We start from the raw sequence: 15,782 nt of genomic DNA on the forward strand, positions 1-15,782 counted from the left end.
GATTTCTACCTTCATTTACTAGTGAAAGGCTCTTTATGTTGCTAGCTAGTGTTGTTCAAGTCACTCACACTACACTTTGCAGAGCCAGTAGAGTATCTTCAGGCAGTTGGCAGCTACCAGACATTCATCGAGCAATGATTTACTATTTAACAAATAACTTCCTATGGAAACATTCCAAACTAGTCAGGACATCAAGATTCATCAGTATTTAGCCCAAAGAGAAGACCTGTTCAATAATACACAACAGCATTAGATAAAATTTTTTCTTCCAGCACAGTGTAGAGCATGAATATTGACCTGCATCTGTTACCAAGATTATTCTTTTCCAAGAATAGCTTCACAAGCTATAACATCTATAGACAAATCTATTTAGCAGACTTGTCTGATAAGCTTGTGGCAGCTTCAGGGTACTTAAATGAAATACTGTGAGACAGTCATCGCTGAAATGTACAGAAGTCATTTGACACTACATTAGCAACCTTATTCAGGAAAAAAACCCCACCAACATTATCTGTTATCACTATTAAATATTAGTATTTTTTAACAAAGTGCAGTAACTCACGTATTTCGCCTCAAACTTCTTGGCAAGCATTTCTACTTCGTGTCGCTCACGTTGTTCATCATTATATGGATCCTCTAAATGAACCGATTTCTTCTGAAAAATGCAAAAGTTACAAATTCATTCCATAAGAAACAGAGTGCATCTCAAAACCTATTAAATGCCAGAAAACAATACTCTGATGTCTAAGTAGTCAGAATTTATACTTAATCTCTAAAGATCACTTTGATCTTTGAATTACCATCTAGCTACTTTTCTTCTGATGACAACAAAAGCAGAAGAATTAAGATACTCAGATTTGTATTTTCCCAAGCATTCCACAACAACTTCAACTATAAGTCTAAGCATAAGAGAGAATTATTATTTTTTTAGAAAAAATTCTCTCTAATCACAACTCCTTTTTACCTCTTCTTCCACTCACTTGCCCCTCTAACATCTGTTGTGATTCTTCTAGATATAACAGACAGGATGTACATGATGTGTTAACCAGGAAGGAAGCAGCCAGAAGACTAAAAAGCTCTGTAAATTATAACCATAATTAATGTAAGCCTTTTATCTAAAGAAAAAAATTACAGTGCAAGAGTTAATTTCAGTAATCGTAACTATGTTAGCCACAACAGAGATTTAATATTCCAGCTATACATACAAGGAGGGAGTAGCCCCTTACTTTTTTGGTGTTTTTTAGAAAAGAGGTTTTCACTGAGACAAAGTCAATGAACAGAGTATACATAGTGCTTTTGTTTTTTTAAATAAGTGATGGCAGAAAAACAGGGCTGCCCTCCTTCAAACTGGAGTTCACATAAAGACAGTAATTGCCAGAAGGGGGAAGGTACTAGATGTTAAAATATGGTGGAATGGAATTCCATTTTGCAGAACTTTATGGATGGCAATTGATTTTACTGCACATGGACTATTCACCAATGAGTAAATGAAAATTTATGCAGAATAAAAAACCTAAGTTCAGAAAAGCAAGATCTTTCCTCCATAGTTTAAGAAGGCAGAATATTGACTAAATGGTGACCAAACCAGCTCATTAGCATCAAGACCAATGTAATGAGGAAGGTAAGCTAAGCAAAACTGCAAACACCACATAATTACAATACATTTTCCAGACTGAGTATTTGGAGAAAAAATTAATAGAGGCTATAGTTACTCCTAAAACATAAATTAAAGCCATTTACTTATTTCCTGCAGGCATAATTAAATATAAAATACTGCTCAATTCATGAAACATCATTTCCTCTACTTTTAGCTGGGAAAAGGTATTCCTCATCTTCTGCTAGGCATATGTGGCTTTTTTCTAACTGTGAAAGGAGACAAGGTTGAGCCTAAAGATCAATGAAACTTAGTACTTAAGTGTTAACTTGCCTCTCTCCATCAAACACTCAAGGCTGACTAGCAATTTGTTTAGTTAAGCAGTACTGACAACTGAAATTCAAGCAAATTTGAGTTTTGACTGCTTCTAAGGGATGGATGGCTCTTGAACTAAGACATTACTACTTCAGCACCTTTGGAGCCTGTTCAACAGAAGCCAACTTGAGCTCCTGGCTCATCCACTTTGACTTGGGTTTTATGCATCAAGCCTCAGTCACCCCAAAAGAAATGGGAGCACACTTTCACTTCTGCCAGCATTTAAGAGGCAAATAAACCCTTCAACCACACAAACTTATGACTCACATTCAAAACTTTACATAATTCCTCCCAGAAGATGAACTCTACAAACAACCCTATCAAAGGATGTTCTCTTTATCAAGGCAAAAAAGGACAAGGACAGCACAATTTTTTAAAATAAACATTACCACTAGTTTCTGATTCAGCATAGGAACCTAACTTTGGGAATTAAAAAGAAGATGGAAGTTGCACTGCCAAATCAGTTTTGGGATTCTCTAGCACTTCATTATTATATACCTACTATTATCATGGCCTATTAAAGTCATATTTGAAGCTATGCCTGTGCACCAGGGCTTGCCTTCCTTTGGAAAGCTTTTCTTGGTTGCTACAGTTCCAAGAATACTACAAAATAGAAACAGAAGCTCCTGACTTTGTAATGTTTTATTTTAATGGGAAAGGTTATAAAAAAGCTGAGCAACTTCTTATAAGGGAGGAGTCAAAAATAGCTTCCAGAAAACTAAATCAATCTGCACCCCTACAAAAAGCTTGCATAGTAAAGTATCTGAACTGTTAATTTTAAATTGAAACATTATTAAAATAACAAATTTTGAAATCTAAAACTCCATTTAAAACCACAAAATTAACTACTAACTAGTTACTACCTACTTTGAAAAAGCAAATTTCAAAATTTTAAATCTTCCCTAATATTAGAGTAGCTTTTCCAGGTTCTACCACACAACAAGCAAGAAATTAAACTGACAGGCCAAGTATACATCAGGTTTTAAACATGAGTAAAAGTCCAGAATCACTTTAAAAGGATCCTAGTTTATGATACTGTTTTACATAGTAAATCAGTTGATTATTCCACAACCCAGTAACAGAAGTGCCACTATGATCCATTCGTTTTAATTTGGAATCTACGGAGCTGAGAAATATACAAAGTTTCTTATAAAGTATTACTATCACTGTCTCTACCGTAAAAGCAGTTTCTGATCCCAGTTGTACCAAAATCCCCTAAATCAATGCTCTCCCACCCCCAGAAGACATGGAATTTGCATCAGAACTACATCTGAAAGAGCCCGTTTTCCCTGAATATGTGATTAGGATACTGGCAACCTTCAGAATAAAAGGCAGTTATGGAACTGGGAACTGACAAAGGGAAAAGTCAGCCTTCAAGTACTGAACCACTTCTAAACACTAACACAATTTTCACCTTCACAGAACTGCTCAGAAAGATTGCACTTCAGAGAGAAGCATGATTATGCTACACTAATTCTGAGGAGTCATAACTGGCACTGTTTGCCCACAACAGCTGTAGGACAGGATGAACAGAAGGAACCTTTTAACTTGCATGACAAGATCTGAAGGATTAAAATCAGTCACTGATTTTTCTGCCTTCCACATTTGAACACAATCCAGTGTGTATATTCCTCCTACAGCAGAAAAAGTGAGCAGCTTGCTAAGTATAGCTACAGCACTGTCATCGCCTAGAAACACTTTGGTTCAGAAGAAAAGTTTTAACCATATTCAAGTTTGTGCTGGATGTAAAAATCCCATGGCAGTATCTGTACTGGTATTTGATAGTTGCTTTTATCACCAGATCTACCACAACCTTCTAAGTAAGTAGTTACTTACTTGCCCTCTGCCTTTTCCAGTAAGAGACAAGCTTTCTTTAAAACTGTGCACTGGATTAAAGAGAAGCCGCAACTATGTAAATCAAGTACAACTTCACTCAACTAAGAATGAGCAGCTCAAGTGTAACCAGCTTAAGGACATGCGTCTCTCCTTCCTACTTGGAACAGTGGGCTCTGTTGATTGGCTAACACTGCTTGCTTCCTAAAGTTGTCTGCAGGAACTTTATCCTTAAAAAAACAAAGTAGTGCAAGTATCAAACACTTTCTGCTTGGGAGGAACAAGCAAAGGAAGAACACTGGTTTTTTTCCTTAAATTAAGTTCTCAACACTTACAGGTGTGGATACCAGCTCAATATTAACTCTCATTTATCCCTGTCTCCTCCAAGACTACAACAACTCCTCTCCAAGTCTGCTAATGATCACTTCCCTGCTTCTCGAGGCTTATAGCAGAGCCGGGCTTTCTTTATTTACCTGCACATAGCTTAGGGAACAGCCCGGAATACACACCGGCGTGATCAGAGTTTCGTTCAGCTGCCGGTAAAGGGCTCCCAGGAAGGGAGGATGCAACACCTCTCGGGGCAGGGAAGGGGAGCGGCAGGGAGGTGAGCCGGGGTAAGCGGGACACCAGACAGTGGCGCCCCTCCGCCTCAGCCTGCAGGAGAAGCCAGGAGCCCTTGGCCACCTCAGGGACAAGTGGGAAGCGTCCCCTTCCCCCCACGGGCACGGGCGCAGCCTGAGCACCAGGAGGAGCCCGCAGCGACGGCAAGGCAGCCGGACTTCCCTCCAGGACACCGCCCCTCCCGCCGTACCGGGACCACCCCCGAGCAGCAAAGGGTAACCGGTAACACCATCGGCAAGGCCGGGGCCGCCGGCAGCCGAGAGGAGGAGGAGGAAGCGCGGCAGGGCCCGAGCCAGCGGGAGGGGAGGGAAGAAGGGGAAGGGGAGGTCCCGTACCCGCGAGTCCCCGCACAGCAGCAGCTCCGGGTAGCTGAACTCCACGCAGCCCTCCTCGGTGGGGTCCTTCAGCACCACCTCCAGGCGGACCGTCTGGCGGAGCGGGAGCGCCTCCCGCGGCGGCGGCGGCTCCTGCCGCCCGCTCTGGCGCGGCGGTGGCGGCAGCGGCGGTGGCTCGGGCCGTGGGGGCTCCCGCTGCGGTGGCTGCTCGGGCCGGCCGGGGTCGCGGGGCGGCTCCGGGCGGGCAGCGCTGTCGCCGGGCGGTTCGTGCGGCGGCGGCTCCGGCGGTGGCGCCTCACGGCCCGCCGGAGGTGGCTCCGGGTCGCGGCCCGCCGGCTCTCGCTCCAACGCCGGGCTCTCGCCCTCGCGGCGCCGCACGGGTGACAGGCTAATGAACGGCACCCGGCGCGGCTCCGCCATCCTCCGCCGCCGCCCCCCCGCCCGCCGTCCGCCGGCCCCCGCCTCACACGTTCGGTGACACCGCTCTCCGCGCTCCCTCCCACCGGCCCCGGCTCCTCCCTCTCCCTCCTCCCCGCTCCGCCGCCCGGTCGGAGCTACCCCTACGTTCTCCTCGTCGCCCCCGCCATCTTGGCGCCCCCCCACATAAATAGAGCAGCCCCGCAGCCCGCGCAGGCGCAGCCGGGCCCGCGTCGCTGCTGTTATTGCTCAGCTTCCCCCGGACGTCAGCGCGGCCGCCGCCGCCCACACGCCGTGGGCGCCGGGCCCGCCCCCGGTTGCCGGGGCGATGCGCACGCCGGGCCTGCCGCCGCCACCGCCGCCTGTAGCCGCGGGGGCTGCGCAGCGCTCGTCCCGTCCTCCTGGGGCAGCGCGGGCAGGCTGCGGGGGCCGCGGGCCTCCTGAGGGGAAGGTCCGCTGAGGTCTCCAGAAGTCGGCGGCTGCGGGTCAGTCACCAGAGAAAAGTCACCTGTGCGGGGAGAGCGGCCGTTCCCAGCCAGAACGGCGCGAACGCACCCTGTCTCGGTAGCATCAGCCCACGCTGAGTGGAACAGCAGAGGACATCGGGGTTTTACAAGACTGTGCCGTATGGCGGGGTTGATCGCAGCTTGTTCCTACAGAAGAGCAGCCGCTCTCTGGGGTGCCGGTCTGCCCTCGGCGGCACGGAGCTTGTTCAGCGGCCATGCCTGGTCTGTAGGGCACCAGCTCTGGCTGGTGCAGGGAGCAGTTGTGGCTTGTTGGGAGAAGAGAGAGAGAGGGGACGACTCGAGGAAGGCAGGGTTTGAGCAGCAGCGAGACTTCCCTCATGGGCAGGAGCTGCCTGCAAATACTGCAAGTGTTTCAGTCTGTCACCACCTACTTTGACAGACTGATGGCTGGTATTTCCAGATGGAGGTATGCCACCAAGGCAATATGAAGTCTCAGGAAGCTTATGAACAGCATGAGTATTGTATCCTCTAGCTTCATTAAAGCAGAGAAAAAGACATTACCATTTTGGGGGCATTTTTAGTCTCAGAAATACTAGGTAGGAGTGGGTCTATTCTCTTTTTTTAAAATGTACTCATGCAAAACAGGCAATTTACATCTATTATTTTGCATAATGATAACAGACTATTCTGTGCATCACATTACTCCACTTTTCAAACTACATCCATCACTGTGCTTAATGTTTTTCTGTCATTGCACAGGAAGCCTTTTGACTGGACTTTTTAATTTCATCTAGACTCCAGAGAAGATCTGTGACACTAGAACAATGTTACTGAAAGTTATAACATCACTAACAGGGAATGGAGAGCATTCTAGAATACTGCTTGCAGCAGCAAGTCACAGGAATGACTGACCCAATCTGAGAAATGTAAACTTTCCTTTTGAGGCTTTAAACTTTGTTGAGCTTTATAGTCTAAGAGACTCGTTTATCTTAAAGCCTTGCATGTTGTGGTGCAACTAGCAAGCTTAGTAGAGGTGGATGTATTCCTCAAATGTATTTTGGCTTTCAGCATCATAATAACATGATTTGGTAGTTGCACTTGTTCTCTGTTGAGAATTTCATACAGCTATCAGGTGATGCACAAAATAGGAAATGTATTTCTGGATTCAAACTGAGTGAGCATCCCTAAGCTCCAGACCTTTGTACCCTGCCAGGAAGATTCTAATTCTCATCAAAGTTTCTGTGTCATCTATGCCATTAAATCCTGTGATGGTAAAAAGGGGCCTTTCCTCAGAAAAAGAGCAGTTTATTGCATATCAAACAGAAATCTTATGTGGAAGTCACAGGCTCTTCTGCAGCTCCGCTGAACTCTTTTTTCAGTTACCAGATGGGAGACTAGACCTTGAAATAAGTATAAGAAGAATACAACAGGTAGTTTCTTGACAGATGATACTTGGCTATATCCATGGAAAGTGATAAACTATGTATTTTAAGTATCTAATGTAAAACTCCATTCAGTCTTTCAGTCTCCTAACTAAGATATAGGGGACGATATTCAGAAGTAATCAATGTAGGGCATGCCAGAATAAAATCAGTTTTACGAGTACCTGGATCCAGTGCTTCATATTGTCTTGTAGTGTAGATACAACGGGAACCACATCTTGGTCAGATTTTTAACATGCGTTTAAAGTAGAAAAAAAAAGGCTGGAAAGGAACAATCATCATTCAACCCATGGTAGGGTTACAGAGAAAACCAGAAGTAGTTCTTGGAAATAGTTTCAGGTGGTCATTTGTTCTGAGATCGTAGACCTTGATATTAGAAACAGCCTTTCATATCTAAGGTTACTATGAAATAGTAATTCATATGCCCCCTTTTCCTTTCTCCTAGGAATTTAATTAGACAAATAAACCCTTGTATTTCCGTATTATCTAATCTCTAAGCATCTTAGAGTGCACATACCATTTTTATAAGGCTTAGTATTTGTTTATGCAACTGGACAAACAGTAGTTCTAGAACTTTGCATTTAAAGTGAAGTCACTAAAGACAGTTTGCTCTGTGTATCTGAACTAAGTCAAAAAGAACCTTGGCAGGAGAGCCAAGCATAGTAGTTCCTGGAATATGTTAATGTTACATTTGGTCTGAGATACTAGAACCATTCAGAAAACAACCAAATTCACTAAATCATAACCTCTCAAGGAATTTGGTTTTAAATACACCAGAAGAATTCCAGGCGTGTACCATTTCAAACACATTCAGTAGGAGTTAGATTTGTAATTTATCCATACTTTTTATCCTGTTTTGTTCTTTGTCATTAAACTCCATCTCAGGTACTGTCTGTACATAGTATAATGTGCTGCCCTTGTCAGTACAACACCAAATTTAACAAGTATAATTTTTAAAAAGTAACTAGAGATGTGCTGCCAGTTACTTTGCTTTCTCTCAGGATACGGCCATGTTAAAATAGTCCAACATTGAATACAGATTCCTTCCTTTTGTATGTTATATGAAGGACACAGAGAGGTACATTAAGAGTTTAAAAAAATTTAACAACTACAAAAAGAGAGTAATTTTGAGGTGATACTGAAACAGCTTTTTATTTCACTGGTGAAAACCAGTATGAGTAGATCAGACAAAATGGATGCTTGGAACTACAGATGATACAGCCACATCAGTGAGCAGGAGTTTGTTGACCTGACTTAGTTTCAAATACAGAAAACAACAGAGACAGACCAGCAAACTGCAGAGGCCTCTACTTTGGTGCAGGTGGGATCGTCCTGCTCTGCTTTGGACTGGCTTCTCTGTCTGCAGCACTCTCATGCTTTTGGGCTGTATTGGTTGTGGTAGAACTGTACAGAGCTGCACCCTGTTTCATAACAGACCAGTGGTCACTGCTCTCCTGGACCTCATGGAAGCCATTGTCTGGCTTCCTCTGGGCTGGACACCCACAGCAGCAGGCCCAGGCTCCCACCAGAAAGCAGAGCTGTCCTTATCGTCAATTATATCTGTCTCCAAGGAGCTTGTTTTCAGCTTCAAAGGCTATTACTACATAATAAGCTTAGGTGGCATGAGATGGCAATTTGTTCTCTCCTTTCCTTAAGGTGAGCACTGGGATCTACATTAGAGGTAACAGTTGTAGTGGCAGCCAGCTCATAGCTCTCTACTGCTCAAAAGTCTCCAAGATAGAGAGAGAATATTCTCATTTACCATCAGCTGCTTCCTCACAATATCCTTGGTTTCTTATGGTCCAACCACACAGCTTGTTGATCCTTGTGGTCCTTTCACTGGAACTGCTGCCACAGCAGCTGCAGCTTCTATTTCTGTGTCAGGAGATGATACAGCTGCAGGTAGGTTGGTGTTTATGTAGCTTTTACTAGAACTGCTGCTGCATCACAAGAATCCACTGCACCAACAACATGGCTAGCATCGCTGGTTTTCTGTTTAATGAGGATTTCTAAACTCGAGTGGGCTTTTTTTTTTTTATTAATTTCTCTTTTTCTCTTACGGCTTTACTAAGTTGCTCTCTGCTAGACCCAGAATCAAGAAATAAACCACCTGTTTCCTTTCCAAAATGAAACACCAATGCCTTTCATACCATTCAGAAAACTGATTTATCTGCAGGATCCTGCCCCCTCATATTTTTATTATTGTTGTTCTTTTAAGTAAAAATACTGTTTCCAGAAGAATATACCTCTAGCTTTCTTTCCTCAGGAATGTGTATTTAAGAGCTGTTATCAGCAGCTCTGCCACATCCTTGAGAAGTCTGAAGTACACTTTTCAGTGAAGTAAACTGTTTGGAAGGACTGTAGGCAGGTAGAGAAATGCCAAATTCACTCTAGGAAGGCTGTGTGCATTAACTTCAGGTAATTAGGATCTCCTTTGATGGGGCAGTAATATTCATTTGTCACAATTTCAAGGCAGAGGAACTGTGATAATGAACTTTATCCCATACGTTTTTATTTGCTCTCTGTGAATTGCTCAAGCCCCACTTACTGGAGAATTTGAACCCAAGAGACACTGAACTCCTCTCCAGAGCTTTAAGAAATGCTTTGAACAAATCTGACCAAAAGTGCAAGGTTTCAATGGCAGTAGGAAGTTTTAAAAATGGTAACAATTTTTATGCAACAAGTAGTTACTGCTCCTCTAACTGGAAGCACAGCACTTTTTACTGGAAGTGGATTTAGGTGCATCTTTTGCTCACTTGCTGAGATGAGGACTGGTCTTCCAACACCATGGTTTGTGCCAGAACAACATAAATGGCATGACTGTGTATCTCAGAGGTAGCTGATGGAAAAAAAATGTTGGCTTTTGTCTCACTTAAGCTAGAAATCAGGGCAAGTCATCATGTGAAAGAAGTCAAGGGATTTACAGGAAGAGATGTGTCATCGTAGTGTGAGTTCCTCAACCAAAGGTGAGGGTGTTATCATCCCTGCTGTTCAGAAGAATTTTCTCAATGAGAAATTTAAAGCTGACACAAGTTCTGAATGACTGGTGATTTTTGTGGCCTACAGAACGTTGTAACATTCTTTAAGCTAATACATAGGATAAGACTGTTGACTTAAGAGAAACTTCAGAGAAAATTCAAAGCCTCAAGAGCTCTATTTAGATGGAGTTGCAAGTTAGGAAGAAAAAGCAGAGAGAGAAAAAGGAAAGAAGAATTGCATCCTTGCCAAGGAAGAGCAAGCTGCTTGGAGAACTTGTGGGAACATCTTTTGAGCCTGGAGAGAAGATGAAATATTAAGACATTAAACATCAGCTCTTAAGTAGGTGCATTTACCAAGCAGAATATGGGTCAGTTGTTCCTTTGGGTAACAGTAGTAAAATCAATTGTAATTAACAGGATAAGAACCCTTTTCTAGTTACATCTTATTTTTTATTTAATTGTTAATAATTGTTTCTGCTTCTGGCGTCAAGATTTCTTGCTGGAGCAAGCATGCAACTTTTGTCCTAGTGCTAAGGGTGAGCTCAGTAGAGTTCGACAAATAAGCTGTAAACTTCTATAGTAGTAATGAGTCCAGGTGGTGTGTGAACTCTGTCTTAAATGACATTAATTTGGGGATGTCAGCCCTTGAGATGTTTTCTCTGCCAAGCAGTGGATCCCTAGGAAATTTCTCTTTGCAGGTTTATTCTTTACTTTTCTAAGAAGGAAGAAAAAACAGGGAAAAAAATAGTTGCCTTCTAAGTGATCACAAGAAAATTAAAGCCACTGAATTACCAAAATAACAAGCAATAGGACAAGAAAAAGTTGACTTCAAATTGCACAAAAGGGGGTTTCAATTGGATATTAGGAAAAATTTCTTAATCAAAAGGGTTGTCAAGCAATGGAACAGGCCACCCAGGGAAGTGGTTGGCTCACACTCCCTGAGAGTATTTAAAGGCTGTGTAGATGTGGCATTTAGGGACATGGCTTAGTGGTGGCTAGGGTACTGCTGAGCAAATGGTTGGATTCAGTGAACTTAAACTTGTATTTTTCAACCTGAACGATTCAATAGGTCTTTAAAATAACCTTTTAGTTGAAATCCTAGATTTTTTTTTGTAGATAGAAAGAAGAGCAAAAAAATTCATCAGAAATAAACACAGAAGGGATTTTGTAGAGGAGTACCCAGTAATATGCGTGGGCACACACACACTTTTTTCCTTGAAAATACAAGCATATAGAAAGGCAGCAGACTTCAATGAACTGACAAAGAAACTTAAACTGAGGAGCATCTGCCTGTTACATGTTGATTGTGACAATCACTTAAACTGTACCTAAGCAGAATTTAAAACTGAAGAGGAGCTGTCTTTGAAAATAATAGACTTCTTTAATGGTAGTTCTTTTATGATTCACACCTGCTCATTTGAAAGTGTAAAAACACCTAGATGTTTACGGAGGTTGAGAGGGATTATGTGCTCTGGGAAGTTGTCCCTCACTTTTTCCTCATTTGCACTATTTCTTTAAAGATACCTGTGGCATGGGATGCTTATCTCCGATGAAAAGCCTGTTCCATCAGGCCAGCACCCCTGGAGGCAGCCGAAGATTACCGGGCTGTCTGATACTTTGGAGTCAGGTTATTGTCTTATCTCTGCATTGTTGTCTGCCGGTTTTATTCTCCCAATAGCAATGAAAGCCACACAAGAATATGAGTCATGATTTCCTGTAGCTCTGCCACCCACCTGTAAAACGAGACTAGCCAGGTAGGGAGTTCTCAGTGTGAATTGCAATTTCTACACTAAAAGCAGTGGTGATGCTGTTTAATGAGGTAAAAGGGTCTAGAAGTAATTCTCAGAAGTACAAAAGGTAATGTGCCACAGATTTGCCCTCTCAGGGTCTCTCTTGTGGGTGCTGACCTAGGAGAAGATGAACACTCTTGGTGTCCTTGAGAGTGGACGCAGGCAGACTGCTGGCTAGAGGAGCCTTGGTCACTTGCCTCGGTGATATTTCCTAGTTTTTAGTGAAATATAAATATTGTGATAATTATAGGAAACGTATTTTTATTAAATACTGTAAAATATTTTAAATTATTATAGTTACTGTTCAGGCAACACCTGTCACACACTGATCATCCTCCCAAAAAGGAGAATTTCATGTAATACATATATGGAGATGGCAAAGCAACCTTCTAAAAGTAATTAAGACATACAGCATAATATTTGCTGTGACCTTGAAGAAATATTTTTCTTTTTTGTTCCTCCTTTCACTTTCAGGCTGGTTTTACCAAAACTCCAATTTCCTACCCAAGTTTTTTAATGCCTCTCAGCACTTTGGAAACAGCTTTTACTGATGTAAGTTCCACACCTAGGTCAGTGCACATTATCACAGACAGCTGAGAGTGACTGCATAAACAAATTACTACATTTTTAACATTCATACAAGCTTATGATCAGAATAGTCAGAAGCATACTTTGCATGTGCAGTTCAGCATTTTCATACTTCCACGATTTTATTTCCAAGCCAAACTGCCTTCAAAAAAGCAAAGCTCATACTTATCACTGAGAATTAACTACATACCGGACTTGCAGATTCAACACAAAGCTGCTTTTGATTTGCCACAGAATTAAAAATAGCATCTGAAAAATTACATATGAAAAACGATATTTCATACATGAATAATTTAAATATACAAATGAAATTCTTTAAAACTATTTTTTTCCACCTCCAGTACGATTTTCAGAAGACATGACGTGAAGTTTTTTGAGCATATAAAAACAAGTGTAGAATAGCAGCAATAGAAGTGATGACTTTAAGAATAGAGTGGATGCTACATACCCACAAAGCTTGTGAAAACAAACTACATTCTCTGTATAACATTTCTATTTCAGATGTCATTTTTCTGGCCTTAAAAGAATTACCTCTGACATTTGTAAGTAATATTACACTCTACTCTTATCTGAACACCTCCTCACCGTTTTAAGAGACTGAGTTATTCTTAGTGTCATGTTGACTTTTAGTCTTCCACAGTGTTAAAAATAGCTTAGAAACTGTTGTAAAATAGTTGATAGATCGTTAAGCATGTACTGTTAGTTTGGTTATGGTAAAAGGGGTTAAAAGGGTAGTTATAAGAAACACGGTACTCAATGTACCATAATACACCTAAGTAATGTGCACTGCCCCAAAGCGAAACGAGCCAGCCTGGACAGGACTGTCATGGGCCAATCAAGCGCCTTAAACCTTCAGGCAAATGAAGGATCCAAAAAGAAACCAATCCAAAGGGACAAAAAACAGGATAAAAAGGGGTTTCTGACCCACTGAATGCGTGCCGCTCCATCGGGGACATCGCTGCTGAAGAAGACCCAGTGCCGGCATTGCAGCATCCTCGACGGGAACGCTCCTGCTTGGCCTGCAGGCCCCCATGCTTCAGGCCTTTCTTATAATAAATGCTGAAATCCGTTTGGTACTGGGAGCCTGCTCTCGTTTTTAACAACAGGATTTAGCGTTTTACAAAGCTGAAAATATCTTGCCTCGAATGCCTGTGAAGTGGGAGTGAGGCAAATCATGCTCAGAGGTAGTGCAAGGGGAGGAAGGGAGAAGTGGAAAGCAGCAGTACTTCAGCAGTAGTCCTGTAAGGCCCATCACATTAATGGGGAGACAGGAAGGGAAAACACTCAGTAGGGAACGAGGATGTGCAGAATGAAAAGTGGACACAGTGATAAAACCTGCTTGAGAACAAGTGGCTAAACTGAGTCAGGAGTCTTGTAAAGCTTGCCTTAGAAATTACTTTGCTGTGACCAGAAAATAGCTCTTCTGCCTTTAAATGGTGGGGAAAACCACCACAATTTTATATAGACAGCTTCTCAGTTTGTTCAGTAATGACTAAGTTCAGCACATGTGGCATCTTGAATAAGTCAGACAAAAGTATTACTGAACTGGTAGAACGAAAACATTAGGATAATGATCCATATGGGAATATACCAGGCAGTTTATGACTTGGTTTATCAGGTTTTGTAATTTAATTTTTGTAACAGTTTCTTAGAGGCAGCTTTCACACACGGATTCATGAGACACTATGACATCATGTGATCTGAATTAATTCACCAGCTCTGCAAAATAAAATACTGAGTTTTGTCACATAATGGCTCCGCATATAATGGCCTCACCCATTAATGTAAGGCAAGAAAAAGAGTACAAATAGCTTTTGAGTAGACATGCATAATGATCCCATCATGCTTAAGAAGGACAAAATCATCCAAGAAAATTGTAGCTGTTACAATAAGCAATGCAGCTGTTGGAATTGGAGCATGGTTCTTTACTACATGATGTAAACATGTCAACATTATTACATGTGTTCTTAAAATGTTACCTTTTATAATTCTGCACTGTTGTGTGTGTTTTTTTCCACAGAACTGACCACATGGAAGTTGCTTACAGTGATCAAGGTGGAGTCTAAGGCTCATTACTCATCTCCAGTTAAGGACCAGCTTAAGGTGTGGTTTAAGGACTGCAAAAAACTTAACGCAATTCCTAGGTTCATGGAACAGCATACGTAGTATCCCACTTTTTAGTTTGATTCAGCTGTATCTGAGAATCACTACAAACTATGAGACAGCATATTTCCTGTTCAAATAACTGGAGACCCATAGTCTTGAAGGTCTATTGTAAAAGCATATTAAAGACCATTATTTATTTTACTGCATTATTTTAAATTCTTCTAAAGAATTACTAAAAATAATACCATGTGAAACAACTAAGCACAATTCAAGCATGTAAGCATGAATTGAAACAGAAGTTCTCTTTTTATTTGAAGAATACACTGTGTCTTTTCAAAAGTCACAGCTCTTACTAAATATAGACATTACGTTTATTTTTAAATCTATAAATAGAAGCTAGTGTAATTCATCAATTAAGCAAGACCTATCAGGAATTTAGGAGCTGTCCCTTGCCCAGAGATGTGAAATGCCTGCTTTATTTGTTCCAAATGAAAGCTTAAACTCTACGAAGTCAAAAGTAACCTTTTAGTGTGTGCCTAAATGTGATTGCAGGGCCAAAAAAAGAGTTGTTTCAAATTATGCAAAAGGACTTGAGCAACTAGACTCTATCAGTCTCTCTGGGATGCTGAAAGGCTCATTTAATAAAGAATGAACAGGAAACATCTCCTATGACATGTATCTTTTACAAGTTTAGCTGAACATAACAGTGCTGCAGTTCCTGCAAGGGCAATGCATACATTTCTGATGTCATATACCTAATTTTAAAGAATAGCATAATACCATATCTGAAAGGTAACATGTTAAATAAGTTGAGAATGATAAATGATGAAAAACAGCCATCAGTCATCAATAACAATGTCTTGGGGATCTTGGAAGTATGGAGGATAACAAACCCCTTGATGACTCAGATATAGCTGTAAAACTGTGCTAATAAATAGCTCCAGAGAAACAAACTAGTAATTAGTGGGGATAAGTAGTCATGCAGAGTGATCTGCAGAAGGTCGAAAACGAAGCCAATTTGAACAAAATGTATTTTTGTAGAACAAAAGGTAGGCTGTATCTTCCAAAGGATAGACTGTATTCTGGAAAATACCAATTCTGGAAAAATCCTAGCTATCATGTCCCAGCCAAGAACCAGTTTAGTGCGAGGCTCCCCCATGATAATATGGCCAAAAGGGTGAATGCAGTCTTTGAGTACCTGTGCAGAAGAATAGCAAGCAGCACTATGGAGAAGCA

At 41.7% G+C, this 15,782-nt stretch overlaps 1 protein-coding gene across 1 annotated transcript in view; it reads right to left on the bottom strand.

Annotated features, from left to right (window-relative positions):
- Window positions 1-5,239, bottom strand: part of UBN2 (ubinuclein 2) — a 43,290-nt gene extending 38,051 nt beyond the window's left edge. The window contains exons 1-2 of the mRNA XM_030959518.1: window positions 4,759-5,239; window positions 563-655 (exon numbers count right to left, since the gene is read on the bottom strand). Of these exons, the coding sequence (XP_030815378.1) occupies window positions 563-655; window positions 4,759-5,178 (513 nt within the window). The 5' untranslated portion in view covers window positions 5,179-5,239. The remainder of the gene's footprint in view (window positions 1-562; window positions 656-4,758) is intronic.
- Between the last annotated feature and the right edge of the window lie 10,543 nt (window positions 5,240-15,782).

Source organism: Camarhynchus parvulus, chromosome 1A (genome assembly GCF_901933205.1).
Source record: "Camarhynchus parvulus chromosome 1A, STF_HiC, whole genome shotgun sequence".
Lineage (NCBI taxonomy): Eukaryota > Metazoa > Chordata > Aves > Passeriformes > Thraupidae > Camarhynchus > Camarhynchus parvulus.